This window comes from Hirundo rustica, chromosome 14 (genome assembly GCF_015227805.2).
Source record: "Hirundo rustica isolate bHirRus1 chromosome 14, bHirRus1.pri.v3, whole genome shotgun sequence".
Lineage (NCBI taxonomy): Eukaryota > Metazoa > Chordata > Aves > Passeriformes > Hirundinidae > Hirundo > Hirundo rustica.
In genome coordinates this window covers 52,277-70,919 of record NC_053463.1, presented here as the reverse complement: position 1 = coordinate 70,919, position 18,643 = coordinate 52,277, and the positions used below count along the sequence as shown (strand labels likewise).

Here is an 18,643-nt window from a genome sequence, read left to right as displayed (position 1 = left end):
CAGGGAACAAAACCTAATTTCAACAGAAATTTACACCAGATGATCTCTAGATCATATATTGGACCTAGACTCTTTTACAATTCCATAAGTATTTTTTACTGAATTAATATATTCAGTAATGAATAATGTTATGTTTTAGATTGATAGCTCTTTATATGGTAGATTTCTTGTTTATTGAACTGAAGTTTTTGAGAAGATGGGAATTTTTGGGAGGAGGGAGGGAATGGTGTTGATTGGTTTGTTATGATTTTTTTTTTCACTTGAATGAAAAGGTTTTTGCTACCAGAAATCTGTCACACCCCTGCCCCCTCCCACAAATGTGTGAATAAAGATCCAGTAAGTGTTTATCTTCTGTTGAATATATGAAATATATTTAGTGTCTTAAGTCTTTAGTTGTAAATAAGGCCTACAGGCAGGCTTTTTATTTTTTAAGTTAAAACAAAATTTAAGATTGTGTTGCTACGCTGTTATGAATTTTAAACACCTCTTGAGTTGTAAATGTCCCTTGAGGAGCATGGCAACCAGAATCAGTGTTGGTCTACTAGCAGTACCATTGACATGCAGGAAGCACTTTCTCCTCTCTCTGTCAGTGTTTACTTAGTGTTCACATATCCAGCAGCTTACACATCCCAAGGCTGAATTTACTTTCTTAGTAATGGGATGAGGAAAGTGGGGAGATAGAGTTGAGATATTAATGAAGTCAGGAAAGATATGAACTATTTTTAGTATCAAAGTAGCTGAATTTAGATCATTAAAGTTTTCTATTTTATGTCTGCATAGTTTTTTTCTAGGTAGCCTTTAGTTAGCTAGCCTTGGTTATTTTAACTTCTACCATTGTAAAACAGAGACATAACCATTTCGGTTCTTACTTGGATACGTATCTGTCCCTGATCCAGTTTGTTTCCTGTGCATGTTTTTTTGGTAGCAGGGTGTCTGTGACTAAAGTCACAAGACTAAACTTACCTCCGGATTTATGTCTTCTAGGGGGTCAAAGGTAAAGCCAGCCTGCCAAACTTCTTGGACCATATCATTGCATCTGTGGTAGAAAATAAGAAGACGTCTGATGCTGTAAAACGATCTAGTAATTTAGCTGACACACAGAGAGAGGTGAAGGAAATGGTAATGGGATTAAATGTGCTGGATCCACACACTTCCCACTCTTGGCTGTGTGATGGTAGACTTCTTTGCCTTCATGATCCCAGCAACAAAAACAACTGGAAGATCTTCAGGGAATGCTGGAAACAAGGCCAGGTAGGTGATGAGTATCCAACCCTTGTTTTTTATAAGTCTCCTGAAATTGCAGTGTGTACCTTGGTAAAAACAGTCACATTCCATACTTATTAGTGGTTGTTCACAAGACACTGAGATGGAGTGGAGGAGCAGGCTGCATGTATCTCCTTTGCACTCAGAGGCTGTTCTTGACAGAGGTAGAGAACTTTTCATTTAAGTGTAGCCTGTCCTGTGGAGCTGCACATTCTCTGAGTTTCCTAGGCACAAGCACAACTAGCACATAGCTGTGAGAACTGCAAAGATGACTGTTGTGCCACCAGCTGCATTCCTGATCACGATTCCTCTGGCCAGCTCCTAATAGTCGAAGGAAGGTACTGTGCAGCATACCCTTGCTTGTCTGACTGGAAACTTCATTGCCAGCTTCCCACTAAGTGCAGTTACCTTTCTGTCCTGACTTTTTTGGGGGTGCATAGGAATCTCCTTTTATTTTTTTTAATTTTTCATCCTGTTATATTGTGGATGCTGATAGCCAGGTCAGAGAGGCAGCCAGCAGAGTCTTTTGGAAAGCAAGTTACCTAACTTTCCCACAGTGGCCTGAGAGCTGTGAGAAGGAATTCGAAACAATTTTTGCACCTGCTGTTTTCCTAGTTGTTTACTTGCAAGATGTTTAAGAAAAGGTATTTTTCCCTAATTAGCCAATGATGGTGAGGGGTTTTGGTTTGAGGACCAATCATGTCCTGTTCTCTCAGAACCGTTTGTAAAAGGATGTGATGTTTAATAAATGGGGCTCTCTTTTAGCCTTTTAAGACCTAGAGTCTTGTGTCATTATTTGGCTGTCCCTAATACGATAGTGACGCTATAGTTTTCTGATTTACGAGGGATTTCAGATCATTCTTTTGCAGTGCTATGGTGTCCATCATCCACTTTTCTTTGCAAAGAGCTTCTTAGTCTCTGGCTAGTATACTTTGATAATTTTCTCAACATTGTCTGTCAAGAAATACTGCTGTCTCTCCTAGGGAGGATCCTAAATATCTCGGGAATGCCTACAAAAAATGTACTTGTCAGTTTCTTTGTGAATAAGGCTGGTTAATCACCATGTCCAAGGTGCTGCTTGTGACTGTGGACTTCTTGATAGGTAATTAGTCTTGAGAGACTGCTTATGGACTCTAGAGATATGATTACAGATCTTGTGTCTGATATGCACCTTGCAGCGTGCATCGCCATCCAAGTTGGTGCACACCCTGAGGCTCTGGCTACAACTTCCATGCTTGTGTACTCCTTGTGGCTTGCTATTTTAGGCTTTGCCCCATGGTATGCTTATTGATGCTTTTGGATCGTTTTATCATTCAGAGGACCCCTTGAATAGGAACAGACTGGGCAAGTCCTTTGCTCATTCAGCAATCCTCGAGGTGGTGTTGCAGCCACTGGAGTTTCATGTTGAAATGTGAAAAGGAATTGAACAGCCTCCCTTGTTCCTGCATAAGAGTGAGTTTGTGACCCAGGCAGGCATTACTGTTTCAACAAGGCTGTTTTAAACAGAATTTCTTTAAGCAGAGACTCTCTCAAGAGACTGTGCTCTGTCACAGTTCTTCCTTGGCTTACATCCTCCTGTACATTTCAGCTGCACCTTTAAAAGTGAAGTGAAAGAACATTAATTCTACCACCATTCCCCAAATCCTCTTCCTGTTTTGTGGTTTGGAAAAGGTTATTTGGAAGAAAAACCCTTATCCACCCTCCCCAGCACAATAAATGCACACTGAACACTAGGTCTGTGCCATATGAAGGTCTTGGCAGTAGTGGCAACCCAAATTGTTAAAAGAGAAATTTCTTCTCCCTCAATGCTTAGATAATAAATGGTACTCTTTCAGTGTCACTCAAAAAGAGCAACATTTTTGAGTCCTTTGTCTTAGAAATTGTCAGAAATAAGTTAAACTCTGTCTTAGCCCAGAATTCACTGAGACCATAAGAGTAATTCTTACTGAAGTTGTTTTTCAAGAGTATTTTGCTCTCCTGAAAATGTTTGTTGCTCATCCAGGGATATTGTTAGGATTCTTATGCTATAGCAACCTGGTATTTTCTGAATTTTCATGTTAGGATTTTTCTTTTTTGAGACCCTGAAAATTTGGCATGGTACTGGAGCTTTTTTGTTGTTGTTGTTATCTCCCTGTAGTTTGAGAGTGGATTTGGCAGGAGATATCTACCAGGCAAGTCCACTGTCATTTTATCTTGGAGCCCTATCTGTGTTCTTCATTAGAGGGAATATACTCTTTCTTCCATGGCAAATTTTTCTGCTTAATAGCCAGAAGGGTTCTAAGTACCAAGTTAAGTACTTTGGTTGTTTTGGGGTTTCTTTTAATTGCTATTTACAAGTGGTCAAGTGAATATAGCAGGGATCAAAATGTCATTATTTTTCTGTACTGAAGACAGCTGGTTTATCCATCAGTTTAAAGTCTACCAGCAATGGTTTCTACACATCCTGTGAAAGGTACTGTTATTTTACTCATACGTGATCCCTAATGTTTGTTGTAGAATATGCTTAAACTTTTTTATTACCTTAGTGTTAGCATTTTTGCTGGGATGAGGGAGTGTATTAAGATTTGAGATTGCTATATTTGCTTTGTTATATTAGGGAGGTTTGCTGCTTGTCAGGGTATCACATTTGGGACACAGCGGAAAGACTACTAAAGCTTATCTGTCCCTCAAATATGTACAGTCTGCTGCTTTTCCTTATTGGCACATACAGTACAACTGGGGAGACCAGGACAGTATCAAGAGTGACTGCATGGCTCTGGTAGTGTTAATCAAGGCTATGGAGCCCTCGTAGTTTTCTTACTCCTGCCAGTGAGGGGTAGGGAAGTGGACAGATCGTGCATGGCAGCCATAGTTTGCATAGCTGGTTTTAACCAATAGGATTTTAGGATCGTGGGAACCTCTTTGGGGACTGAAGAGATTTGGAAGAGATTGGATCCTTCAAAGCAAAAAAAAAAAAAAAAAAAAAAGAAAAAGAAAGAAAAAAAAAAAAAAGGCATTTTTGCCTACAGGCTGGCCAACCTTACAAGGAGAGCTTATAAGCAGGAATAAGGGAGGGAAAGTATGACCAGTGGTCAAGGAAGAAATCAGTTGATTGGTTTGGCAAGCAAGCAGTGGGAGGTGATGTGAGTAGGAGTAATCCCATACACAAGAAACCAAAGATGAGAGATGTCCACCTCAAGCATATGCATGTAAGTAAGGATCTGTGTGCATCACAGCATTGTGAAGAAAGCCCTCACACTGCTTCTGGGAAATCAGCATGACTAAGTGTCTTTCTGAAGTACCTGTACACTGATGCATGCAGCACATTGCACAAACAGGAGGAATTAATGTGCAGTTGCACAGCCATGGTCTCATTGGTATGACAAAGTGGTGGGATAGCTCATGTAGCTGTAGTATGGGAAGGAATAGGTAGAGGCTGTTTAGGAAGGACAACAGAGGAATGACAGGCCAGGAAGGTGAGGAGGGAGCATTGCTGTTTTTGTGAGGAAGAAGCTAGAATGCTTGAAGTTGTGTAGGAACTGATGATGAGCCAACCAAGAACTTATGGGCCAGGACTAGTGAGCAGAGTAATGTGGACAACATTATGCCAAGTATCTACAGGCCAACTGACCATATAAATAAAAGATAAGGCCATCTTCAGAAAACTGGAGGAAGGCCTGTGTTCACATCTCCTGGGCCTCATGGGACCACCCTGATACCTGCTGGAGGAACAACACAACAGGTCACAAGCAGTCCTGAAGTTTTCTGAAGTGCATTGATGTCAATGTCCTGAGAGAGCAGATCAAGGAAACAGCTAGGGAACAGCAAGGGCACTTGTTCCAGACCTTGTGCTTTCACACAAGGAAGAGTTAGTTGTTGCTGTGGCGATATGGTGCACCTTTGGCTGCAGTGACTACTAGATGATGGTATTTAGATCTAGATTCTGAGAGGAGGCAGCAAAGCAAAAAATCATGATCACAAATCTGGGCTTTGGGAGAGCAGGCTTTCACGTTTTCAGATGCTTGCTTGGAAGAATTGCATGGGGATATGGTCATGAAGAGGAGCTCAGTGAGAGCACTATCACTGGTGGTATATCATAGGGGGTCACTTTTGGGGTGAGTAGTACTTGTCAAGTCATTAGTGATATAGATGGGATATGATTCATAGACCCTTAGCAAGTTTACAGACAATTAAAAACTAGGAGGAATGATGTAACAGCAGATGGTTATGCTGCTGTTCAGGGGGTCTGAATAGGCTGGAGAATTGGACTAAGAAGAATCTGGTGGTGTTCAGCAAGGGAAAATGCAACATCCTGTACATCAAGGAAGAATAACTCAGCAGTTGCTGAGAAGCAGCTATTTGGAAAGTAGCTTTGTCTAGAAGGATCTTGGAGTCCCAGTGGGTAAGGGAGTGATCATGAGCCAAGAATGTGTCCTCACAACAGAGAGTTGTCAGCAAGTCAAAGGAAGTGATGGTTCCCCTTAGTGTGTTCAGTTCTGGGCTCCCCAATTCAAAAGAGTGATGGACTTACTAGAGGAAGCCCAGTGAAGGGTCACAAAGATGATGAAGGGGGACTAGTGTGTCACTTAGATGAAAAGAGGCTGGGCGAGTTGGGACTGTTCAGCCTAGAGAGGAGAGGGCTCAGGAGAGTGTGGGGAGGAAATCTTAAGAAAAGGGAGCCAGGCTCTTTTCAATACCTACTGACAGGACAAGTGGGATTGGGTACAGGAAGTTCAGCCACAACACAAGAAAATACTCTTTTTCGGTGTGAGGGTAGTAATTTCCAATCTAAATGTTTCTGTTTGGGTTTTTTTCGTTCCCCTGAAATTCACTGGAGTAAAGTAACAAGCCGTTTTTGTTTTTTTAAATCTCACTCTTTTTAGGAGTTGAGGTTTCATTGCTGCCTTCTAGAACTTAATGGCTGTGTTGCATTGTATTTGAAAACCAAGGCCATTTCTATTACCCCCCAAGTTTGTTTTTTTTTTCCATTCATTTCTGAATCAATAGTTGTCCTCATTTAGGGACTAAAATTGAAACTAGGCCTTTCAGAGGCCATTGGACAATGCAAAGGAAGAGCAGTTAGTTACTGGAGTGTTTTTATGCAGCATAACTTGGAAGTTGCTTGTATATAACTGTAGGTATCTTTGCCTAACACACTGAAACGTCATGTGGGGACATCAGTGTTTCTCAGGGTTGTGCTGAGCTCTTCATGTGATTCAACCAAGACCCACCATCAGATCGTTGTTAACATATAGGGCACAGCTTGGAATTAATTCAAACTTACGTAGCCATGGGAACTGCCATTTGAACATAGCAGTAAATCTAAAGCTTTTCAGGTGGTAATAGTCCATGTGCAAGTTCACTTCGTACCTTCTTCGTTTTCTCTCAAGTTTGGTAACTCTCTTTTGCGATGACAGGGTGAGAGGAACTGAAAAGGTTTTGACAGTGTTGGGAGGATATACCTTTCCAATCTACCAATTGGAATTATTATATTGGTTTGGTATACCTTCCCCAACTTTTGTGAGTTTAGCAAATGCTTTGAGTATTTCTGGGGAGAGGCCACTGAAATACCTGTGTGGAATATACGTACATCATTAGCCTAAGCATCTTAAAACCCCTTTTGCAAGTGAACAGCCTTTTTTCCACTACTTGGTTTTGTCTTGGGGAATTAATGTTGATCTGTGATTATACATAAATAACAAGTGAAATAGTTAAACAATTTATATTAAAACACAAAAAATTTGCTTTGTGGAGGCTTTAATACAAATGCTGTTTCTAGTGGTAGTTGCATATCTGCTTGAGAAAAAGGACATGTGGTGGGATTCTACACCTACTCTTTTGCCACAGGTGGACTGACCCTGTCTGGCTGCCATACCCCTCTACCCAGCTGCTTTCTCACTCCCCCTTCTCAACAGAACAGGGGAAGAAAATCAGGTGAAGAAGTCTCTGGGTCATGAAAAAGCCAGGGAGATCCCTTAGCAATTGCTGTCATGGGCAAAACAGGTTTAACTTGTGACAAAGGAGTTGAATTTATTGCTAATTAAAAATAGAGTAGGATGGTAGAGAAGAAAGACAAATGAATAAACACCTTACCTCCCCCCCTCACTTCACCTTTTTCCTAAAGGCTCAACTTTACTCTCTTATCTCTGACTGTTCTAGCTCTTTCCTGCCACTACCCCTGGAGTGACACAGCAGGGAAGATGGAGACTGTAGTCAGTTCATAACACTGTGTCTGCTGCCCTTTCCTCCTCACACTTTTCCCCTTGCCTCAGTGTGGAGTTCCTCCCACAGGACACTGTCCTTCACAAATGGCACCAACATGAGTCGTCTCCATGGGCTGCTCCAGTGTGGGTCCCCAGTGGGCAGTTTTTGCCAGAAAGTTTGCTTATTAGTGGGATTCTCCCTACAGCTTCTGTCAGAGCCTGCTCCAGCATGGGCTCTCCATGAACTTCCTCCAGGGAACATCCCTCTGCAGTGCAGGACCCTTTGTGGACTGCAGATGGATCTCTACTTCACTGTGGACCTCCACAGGTTGCAGGGGGACAGCCTGCCTCACCATGCTCTTCGATGGGCTGCGAGCATCTCCCCCATCACTGACCTAGGTGTATGCAGAGCCATCTTTCTCCCTTCCCCCTGCCTGCCATCCGTGTGTTTTGTGTCCCCCCGTCTCTTTCTCACACACTCTTGCGTGTCAGCCGTGGAGAACTTTTTACCCTTTCTCATTACCACAGAGATGCCACCAGCATCAATTATGGGCTCAACTTTGGCCAGTGATGGGTCTGTTGAGCCAGGTGGAACCATCAGTGTCCACCTTGGGGCAGCTCCCAGCCTCCTCTCATAGAGCCAACACCTTGCCATGGAGACCTAATGCGCTTGCCTTGGCAAGTCTAATCCAATGCTACTCCTAAGGCAACTGCACATGGCATGGAACTAAATTTGCTTTGACTCTGGTTATATGCTTGAGGCACAAAAACCAGACATAAATGAAAATAGATTTGTGGTGTCTTGTATGGTGGTAGCCAGGAGTCTCAGCTCCCTTAAGAAAGTTTGGCTGCATGTGTAAGAAATTTGGTTATGCTGGAGTAAGCATTCATCTTTGTGTTCTCAGCCCGTGCTGGTATCTGGTGTCCATAAGAAGTTGAAGTCAGAGCTTTGGAAACCAGAAGCTTTCAGCCTGGAATTTGGAGATCAAGATGTAGATTTGGTGAACTGCAGGAACTGTGCCATAATTTCAGACGTGAAAGTGCGTGACTTCTGGGATGGCTTTGAGATAATATCTAGTAAGTAATATTTATGGCTGACTAGTTTAACTGAGCAGTCTGTCTTGCTATCTTCAACTCTTCATTTTCCACCTATATTCCTAAGACATAAATTAAGAAAAAGTCTGAATACCTACCAGTCTCATCCAAGGAAGTCATTGCTCCTTACATGTAGCCATAGAAAATGCTTTGTTGGTGAAGATTAGGGCAGGATTGTCCAAGAGAACTGTCTGTACTGCAATGTTTTGGTGTATGTTACTTTCGTGTGTCAAAAAATGATCTATGTCATGGAAAGCTACTTTTTTTTTTTTTAAAACTTTTCCCAGTGAAACTAATCCTCAGTTACCATTTTAGGACAGTAAGTAATGTGTCTACCTTTGCTCTCCTTTCAAACTCAATTTTTATTGTAAAACTAAAGGGAACCTACAGACCTAAAACAGACAGAGACTTTTGATACTAAATCTTGGATTTAGTGGAATACATCAGTCAAGTAAATTTAACATTGCAAATTATTTTTTTACCCTGTGAGTACAAATAGGAATTTATATCTATTGTGAATAGCAATGCCATATGCATGCCTCACATGATAACACATTATTTAATGCTCGAGTTCTTTGAGAAAACCTTCTGTTAAGTGTGGATGGGGAAACTAACCAGCTAAAATTTCTGGGGACATAACAGGTCAGGTTAAAGAGCTTCTGAAAATCAGAGTGCTCCATTTTAGATTGTATATACCTGGATCTGAGTGGTCTTACAGTTACAGATGTTAGAGCTGTAAAAGTTCACTGCAATGTTGCTGATTTTAGAGTTGTGTATAAAACGTTTTCTGTATTTATTGCTGTGCGTGTATTGCAGAAAGGGTGAACTGTTGGATGACATAATAGAATGCTTGTTCAACAGTCAGTGAAGCTATAGATTTGCAGACTAAGCATATTCCCTTCCTAGTCACTTTCCAATCCAAAAGAACTCCCAGGTTTTGACTTGGTTTTTTATATGGTTAGTACAGACTATTTTGTACCATTAAATTTCATACTGTGTGTGTTATTAATCAGAAATAGATGGCCTTGGAGGATATAATGGTGTGGTCTTTGTGTATTGACAGTAATTGGGAAAGTTCACAAACTCTTCACTTTTGTGCTGAGGTCATTCATGAAAATAGTGAATTTGTATGTGTCAAGTTATCTTTGAGAAATGTTACTTGTAGTTTGTCTCCGGACAGATAATGCTTCTTTCAGCAAAATCAGCTTTGTCTTTTCTTTTAGTCAAAGCCTTTACCACACTATGCATGAGAAATATTAGTGACCTAGGCTGGAAAAACCTTATTACTCTTGATAGTTTCTTTTAAGTACATTTTATTTACTTTCTTCAACCATGTTAAATCTCTTATATAGAAGAGTATTATTTGTTACTTATCCAGAGATTTCACATGCTAATTCTTATGAAAACTATTGGCAAATTGCCTAATGTCTCTGACTTCTCCGCATTACATGAATTCTAAATTTTTGAAATATGTGGCTGGCTCCCACCCTCACATTAAGTTACCAAAGAGATTTAGAACAGTCACTGACTTTGGAGGTGTTACTGAGATTATTCTATATGATACTTTAATTAATTTTAATCTTTTTTTTGTTTCTTTTAATACTTTGGGCTCAAAGTGGACTTTTGAAAGGTCTGACTTTTTGTTCCGATCCCTTCTTACACCTGCTTTTCTTTGCTGGGGTTTGTCCAATTTCATGTAATTTGTCAGCTCTATATGTTTTCATCCAGGTAGCTCTTCACTCTAGCCTTTCTGAATAGCCTCCCTGCAAGCTGCTTCTTGTTTAGAACAAAGGTCCTTGATTAATTCAAAATCTTGAATATGGGAAATTGTGAAACATCTGTAAATTCAAGTCCTTAAGCTTTTCAGTTCACTCGCCTCTCTAAAATCTGTAGCTTAGTAAAGTTTGTTATCTTTAAATCAGTCACTTTGGTTCATGTGCCTGCAGTTCTTAATTCCTTTTAATTTCAGTAAAATATTTTTTTATGTTGCAAACTCAGGCTGTCTTCTGTAGCCTGTTGATACATAATGCAGGTGTGATTCACAGGTCTCCAAGTCCTAATTTCTTAGATACGCATTCTCTTCCGATGCTGATCTGCTAGATCAGTTTGGCTGACAATCCTCAGTAAGGTACGAAGCACTGAAGGGTGTTACTCTCTGGGGAAATGAGGATGCTAAAGTGTTAAGACTGCTATACACCTAGTTTTTCGATTGGTGGCCTCATGTAGAGTTGTGAAAAATCTGGTAAAAGAGTGAACTTTGTTTTTCTCTAAACGTTACCATGAGTTCTAAGCTACTCGTGTACCACTTCCAGATAGACTCTCTTAGCCCTGAGATCTCAGGTAGCCCTAAGATCTGAGATAAAAAAAGCAGTTGATATGGTCAGTGCTGTCAATAGCATACATCTACTATTGCATGTATAATGTCATCTTTCTGTGCTGTCCTCTTTCTGTTTCCAGTCAGGACTCATGTAAAACTCTTAAAGTGAAGAACAAATGTTTGGGTTTGGCACTCTGCTAATTTGAGTGCCCCCAGCAAAGAAGAATTTAAAAAACTAAAGGCTGTCTTCCTTTGGGACCACCTGCCCTTTAGCTTTTTGGATGTGGTGTACCATGGTTTCTTGCTTTACACTTAAGTTAGGGTAGACCAATAACCAATAACTTTAATTTTGTAGAAGTACCACTTCTCTTGAAATTAAAGATAAAATTTCCTTAGGCTTTGGTAAAAGGAGTAGGAAGAATGCTTTGGGAGGGCTTGTTTTTGAAGCTAAATAAAAACTATTCTAAGACTTAGCAGCTGTGTAAGGTCTGTCAAACTTCTGCTGTAGGTGATTATATCTTATCTATCTATCTAGTTGTTAAACTGTTGTTGGTCATACTGTGATATTGCTTATAAGCCCAAAACAAAACCAGGATCCATTTTGCTATGCATTGTAAGAGGTACAAAAACCCTTACAGCTTTAATAAGATAGTGGTCTGTGGTAAAAAGGTATTGCATGGAGAAATCTTAATTTGTTTCTTGCAGAACGGCTCAGGTCAGATGATGGTCAGCCAATGGTACTAAAGTTAAAGGATTGGCCTCCAGGGGAGGACTTCAGAGATATGATGCCTACGAGGTAAGTAACCTTTAGTATCAGTGGTGACAGGACTGCTGTAGGTGCTGCAGGAGGATCACCCACCTTTGTCTGTCTTTGCTCTCTAGGTTTGAGGACTTGATGGAAAATCTTCCTCTTCCTGAATATACCAAGAGAGATGGCAGACTGAATTTGGCTTCTAGGCTGCCAAGCTACTTTGTTCGTCCTGACTTGGGTCCCAAAATGTACAATGCGTATGGTATGTGAGTATAGTTCCGCAGATACTGGTTTTTGTGACTCTTTATTACACTTAGGGCAAATAACAAGGCTGTGGCATTAGTCAAATCTCAGTGCTTATAATAAAGCTTGCTGTTACTTTTTTTTTTTTTTCATTTAGTCCTGCAAATCTGGTCTTTCATTAGCCCTATCTCTGTCAGATGTGCCCTTTTCTGCTTTGCATATCCTAGAGATGTACATACAGTAACTTAAGTTTGCAGACAATGATTAATACATATAACAGGCATAATACCAATATTGGGTTCAAGGAAAAGTTAGTATCTTTTTGAGAGCAACTGAAGTGTTTAAGAGGAAAATGACCCACTTTCTGGGCACTTTGACCTGTTTCTGGTCTGTTATGCTAGGTGCTGTTCAGTGAGTTGAGTTCCTAACTTCAGAAGCTTGTATTTTAAACATAAAATAGATAAATATTGTGGTGATCCTAAAAACTCTTGTGGGTACACTTTGTTTAATGTTTGCTGATACAAAGTTTCTTATTTTTAATCTTCTAATTCCCTGCCATGTTATTTGCTAGAGATGGTTAAACAGGAATAGAAAGAGAGGGTGCTGTTGAAGGGCCAGAGGAAAACAAAGGGAACATGTTAATAAGAAGGTCAAAGAATTAAGAAGGAAACATTTGAAATCTTTCTCCATTGCTTATAGTTACTTGAAAGATGTAAGTTCTTTCAACTTACAAAGGTCCAAGCACTTGAGTCTGCAGGTGTTTTTCCTCACTGAATTATCATCTGAATCGTTAATGATGAGCTAATCACCAACTGCTGTGAATTCATGGCCATGGAGTTTACAGCTTAGTATGAGAAAATAAAAAACAGCTGGAGGCTTATACTTCTAACAGTCCATGGACTTGCTGCACACAAGGATGCTAATGCCACTTAAAGCAGTTCTCTCATGCCTCCAAGCAGAGGAAGACTTGCTTTGTGCTTATGATGGCTAAGTTCTCTAATACAGACTGTATAAATGACACTCGGACAAAATTGTAAAGTACAAGTTCTGGCTTTGGTGTTAAAATGCTTTTTTTCTCATGACTTGGGTAAACTAGGTTTGCTACTTATGTTTCCTGTAAAATTATAAAACTAGTTATCAGTAAACTTTCTACTTACGCTACACATGACATGAATATACCTTTTTCAGTTGCTGTTTGACTTTGGTTTCTGTTCTTATTGCTCTACAAAGTTAGCTTTCCAGACAGATTTTTCAGTTAGGTTATTTCTATAAGAGATTAGTCACAGAATATGATTTTATTTTGCACTCTGTTATAGGCTTAATTACTGCAGAAGACAGACGCGTTGGTACCACAAACCTGCACTTGGATGTGTCCGATGCTGTTAATGTCATGGTGTATGTTGGGATTCCCATTGGGGAAGGGACCCATGACGATGGTAATGCTTAAGGAAAGCTGTTTTCTATACGCTAAAAATCAATTGTAAGAAGACTGTAGCTTTTGTTGTTTAAGCTTGTTATATCTCTGATTTATAATTCAAGTATACAAGGCAGTTTGCTACATTTATAGCACCTAATTAAAAGTGCAGTAATGCTTCATTTATTTCCAACTGTGGGAGCAGCAGAGTTTTGCTAGAAATTAGGTACATTCCTGAAGAAAAGGGGAGAAAGAGGAGCTTATTACCCTTTCTTCTCCTTGTATTTGAATAGTTGTTGTTTCATTTAAATTCATGACTCAGCTTTGTGATTAGCTGTCAATGGACATATTCCCTGAATTCTATTAAAATGAAGCTTGATGGGCTTAGAAATGGCACTGTATGATGCAGCAGTTGCAGTGTGACTGAATTTAGTAGCCCAAAATGCTCCTTCCTCTTCTCTGTCAAAAATGAGCAGCTTTGTAATCATATTACATTTACATGGATTCCCCTTTCAGAGGTTCTGAAAACAATTGATGAGGGAGATGCTGATGATGTAACAAAGCAGCGAATCCATGAAGGAAGAGAGAAACCTGGAGCATTGTGGCACATCTATGCTGCCAAGGATGCTGAAAAGATACGGGAACTTCTCCGGAAGGTATGCTGCTTACAGAGGAAGCTTGAGCTTACAGGGTTCCTTTACTAGCTTGCCTATAGCAGCTGAATGATACAAATTGCTATCAAAATCAAGTGCATAGGTATTCCACTTCTGTCTTTGAGGACACTGATAATTACTATGTTCACAGGTTTTCAGCCTGGTCTGGAATCTTCATACTAATGCATGTTGCTATTTAAGATCTAAGTGACCTTAATGAAAATAATGTTCTACCTTGAAACAGTTCATTATGAGTTTTGGTACAGACCATTTTGTGAGCCAGCAGTATCAAGGTGCTGTGTCATGGTTTCCCTCTACCCCATATCTTGGCTCTAGGTTGGAGAAGAACAAGGCCAAGAAAATCCTCCAGATCATGACCCCATTCATGACCAAAGTTGGTACTTGGACCAGACCTTACGTAAGAGACTATATGATGAGTATGGTGTGCAAGGCTGGGCAATAGTGCAGTTCCTTGGTGATGCCGTGTTCATTCCTGCAGGTGCTCCCCATCAGGTAACTATACCAACTCTAGGCTATATTGACAAACTAAATTTGAGGCACAGCAGAGCTGCAGCTTTAACTGGTAATCAATATTGTGGACTTAAGGTTTCTTTTTCTACATATGCAGTTCTTACATTACTAAAAGTTATGTAAGTACCTGAACGATGTGTACATAACTGTGATGAAATTACAGGGGGCGGGAAAAGTGGAATGAATGTAGGGAAAACATTTCTGTGTAGTGAAACTTCAGCCAAGGAAACCAAATTCAAATGGTAAGAGATGTTGCTTTAGGGAACGCTAATGTATATGGGAAAACAGGAAACCTGTTAGATATCTTGTATTTTGTTCTGGTTGTACTATTAGATGCAATTCTGTCAGTTTCTGGTTTTGATGAATAAATGTGTCAGAGCCTAAATGTAGGGGGGCAGATACTGGCATTTTTGAGGGTTTGGTTTTTGGTGTTTGTTGTTGTTACGTCTTTTGGGTTTGGGGGTTTTGTTTTGTATGGTTCATGGTCTTGATATATTGGTCATCTGATATGGGGTTTTAGGTCCATAATTTGTACAGCTGCATTAAAGTGGCAGAAGATTTTGTATCTCCCGAACATGTGAAGCACTGCTTCCGTCTTACCCAGGAGTTCAGGCATCTGTCTAATACTCATACAAATCATGAGGATAAACTACAGGTAACCATTTTATGTCAGTACTCACTAAATACATCCTGTGTTTTGCCAGCTTAGTTCAGTACTAGAAATGTATGCTTAAGGAAAGAGTAACAACTTCCCACAAATCTAGAGGTTTTCATTTGATAGGTATATTACTTAATTTTTAAGTACTTCTGTCTACAGTATTACGTAAACAGAAATTAGTAATAGACTTCTGCATTTCCAGAGAACTTTCCCCTATTAGACTAATACACTCCTAAAAAGGAAAGAGCAGTGCTTTGTTTTGAAGAGAGACATTTATGACATTTATTTGACCAAGTACACTTATGTTTGTTTCTTTTTTGCCTAAAGGAAAACTCCTCTGAAAGCAAAGGCTTATTTAAGTCAGGGATATGGTTTAGTGGTGGACTTGTCAGTTTGTGGTTGGATTCGATGATCTTAAAAGTCTTATCCAACACATGTTAGTCCTAAAATTAAATGTGTTTTGGTTTGAGGAAGCGTGACAGCTTCACCTAATAATTATACACAGAACATAATAGGTACACAAGTACACTGGATATAAGACAGTAAGTTCTGCAGAGAGAAGACCGTAGGAAATCTTGTTGGGTTTTGTCTAACACTTCTGAAGCATTAGTATCTGCTCAGTTTGCAAATTTTGTTGTCAGCATTTTTTGTGTATCAGTAATCACATGTATGTGAAAGGAAGGAGGTGGGAGATCTGCAGAATGGCTGTCCTCATCAAAGTAAGTACACAGTATATAGTCGCTCTCCAGGATGTCACCCAAGACATGTTAATCTACCATGTTAATTCTCTCATACCAATTCAGTGAAAGTTTGCTATAAATTTCTATGTGGATTTTCATGGTATTATAAAGGAAAGCAGAAGTTAAATCAATTCTCATTCTGGTTCTAACACTGTACCTCTTCAGCTGTGATGATACGAATGTGGAAGTGTTTCTGTAAATTAAGAGGTTGTGAATGAATAATGCTTATTATTAACAAAAGAACCAAGAAACAAAACCCCACAAAGTGCAACTCAGTATTCCTGTGAAAAGGAATACTGGTTATATTTGTCTCAGAATTTTTTTTTGTCATTTTTCATGTATATTTTTATATAAACCTCTGTGTATATTTTGATATATTAAAATACACAGAGACAATAACAGCTGCATAAATGATACCAAAAAATGAGGTCACGTGTACATCAGGAAAAGACTGTGGTGCTTGACAGTTAGTTGAGCAAGTGCAATTGAGCCACTCACTTAGGAGGTGAAACTGTCCCATTCAACACCCGGAAACAGAATTCAATAGACTTAGATCAGAAAATATCAGAAACAAGACACAACTTTGATTCTCCAATAGGTAACTGTGAAAAAGATAGCAGTACTAGTGGATTTCTCATCTTGTGCTTGTCTTTCTGCAAGATTCACAAATTTGAAGAATTTCTAGCCTCCATGCTAAAACAGAATGATTCATTGCATCATCTTAATTTTCATAGGATTAAACCATATGATTTTCCTGCATCTTTTAGATTTATGTGAATCTAAGTGACTTGGATAACAAGGACATTTTCAAAATAAACTCATCTATATGACTTCGTAGTGTACTTCCTTCTAGCTCTCACAAGAGAAGGAATTATCTTAAAATAACGAGAGTAAATACACGTTGCTAGGTGACCAGAAAATGAATCAGTGCAGGTATCTAAAATACATGTAATCTGTGACAGTTAAAATTTGCGCTGTTGGTATCCTGAAGCAAAAAGAGGATATATTTTGTGTACTCTTTCCAACTATTACAAATTCAGCTGTCAAGTTGATTGCATAGCTATGTAAGACTCTCCTTGTTAGTTTGTAGAAGTTGATTTTTTCTTTTTTCTGTTGCAGGTGAAGAACATTATCTACCATGCAGTGAAAGATGCTGTTGGCACACTGAAAGCTCATGAATCCAAACTAGCTAGATCGTAGGAATTGCTAATTCCAAATGCCCTGTCAAGTAGGCCTTTTGCTCACGGTATATACAGGGACTGCACACGACTGCCTCTGCAGGAGCAGAGGCTTCTCACTGGGAGCTGGTGTGGTCAGTATTACACACACTCTTCAGCCACTGTTTTCTACACTGCCTCAACACTGAAGGTCTAACGGAACGTTGCACTGTTAAATGCAGAATTCCAGATTCCAAAAGGTGCCATATCCCTTTCCTGTGGCCTTTTGCAAATTGACAGAACATGGAAACCATTCAGTGTTCCTGTATATTACGGTTAGAAATGGTATAAAGAGTGTGGATTTTTTTTCCCTCATGCCTAGTTAGTCTCCACAAAGTTATACAGATCATGCTAGAAGTGGGTTGTCCTTCTGCAGACTTTGTTGATAACTGCTGAAAGAATGTGACCAACAGTAGCCCAACTGCAGAAATTCAAACAAACTTCCCGTGTGAGATACAGGCCAAGGAAAAGGATAAAGCTATTCTCTGCACTCCCCTTCTTCTAGCTGTTTCTCTATACACTGTTGAGTTGCAGAACTAAAGGGAGAACCCACTTTTTTTTCCCCCTGGGAGACTCCAGAAATAAGAGAATTGTGTATTTAGTGAAAAAATAGGTTTGTAGTGAAACAGTTAATATTTCATGAAAGTAGATATTTTTAGTATTTTTGAAGTACCACAGTTGTTCCTGGATTTTCAAGGAAAGGTGTATTACGTTTAGTCTTCCTTTCAATAAAATCAGGAAGTGATTTTTAGAAAGCAGTCCAAAATAGCACAAGAACAGCCAAAGGAGAATTGAATAGAAATTGACATCCCACCTCCCTTGCCCATATTACCTCACCTATCTTTTCCCCCCTCTCTCTATGCCACCCTGCTTCCTCAGAAGTAAAAAGGAGTATAAACTCTGTTCTCACACGGAGATGTTGTACATCTCTCCCTGCGCTGGTGACTGCAGGCAATATTCACCCAATACCAGTGCTACCTGAAAACATCTATAAATCATCTATCCTTTCCAAAGTGAAGGAATAGTTAACTTTTGGTGTCAACTTTGTCCAGAACTATTTTAAGTAAAATGTTCCTGCTTGATAGAACTGTATGCAGAATTACTAATGTCAGCATTGATGCAATGGATTTCATTGTCCGGGTACATGGGGAAATGTATTGACCTTATCTCCAGCTGTACTGTAGTGCCACTTGCAGGCCTGTTAATATGTTCACGGTTATTTCATTTTTTAAAAAATAAAAGTCATTTACTGTAACAGCCTGGGCAGTTTCCTTCATACCTGTACACTGATCTTCCTGCCTTGAGGTTGTCTCAGCCTTTGCCCCTGGTAGTGTAGGCTGCCTGCTAATTTTGACCTGCTGTGTTTGACCAGAAGGCTCATGTGGTTTAGCCTGTCATGCCAAGTATGTGCTGGGAGCACACCAAGCTTCCTGCCAGTTCTTGATTCTTAGAGTTAGTTTGGGTAGAGGATCTGTCTTGTCATAAAAGACATCTCTTGTACTGTGCTTCCCATCTCTCTCTTCCTAATAGGTTGGGGTCCAGAGATGCCCTCTCTGCTGGAGATATGTATAAGTTTTAT

General features: G+C 39.7%; 1 protein-coding gene across 1 annotated transcript in view; it reads left to right on the top strand.

Moving 5' to 3' along the window:
- The window catches only part of KDM3B (lysine demethylase 3B), a 46,902-nt gene extending 28,583 nt beyond the window's left edge, over positions 1-18,319 (top strand). The window contains exons 16-24 of the mRNA XM_040078405.1: positions 985-1,251; positions 8,351-8,522; positions 11,563-11,653; positions 11,740-11,870; positions 13,168-13,287; positions 13,782-13,921; positions 14,255-14,431; positions 14,970-15,104; positions 16,967-18,319. Of these exons, the coding sequence (XP_039934339.1) occupies positions 985-1,251; positions 8,351-8,522; positions 11,563-11,653; positions 11,740-11,870; positions 13,168-13,287; positions 13,782-13,921; positions 14,255-14,431; positions 14,970-15,104; positions 16,967-17,047 (1,314 nt within the window). The 3' untranslated portion in view covers positions 17,048-18,319. The remainder of the gene's footprint in view (positions 1-984; positions 1,252-8,350; positions 8,523-11,562; positions 11,654-11,739; positions 11,871-13,167; positions 13,288-13,781; positions 13,922-14,254; positions 14,432-14,969; positions 15,105-16,966) is intronic.
- Positions 18,320-18,643: the final 324 nt, after the last annotated feature.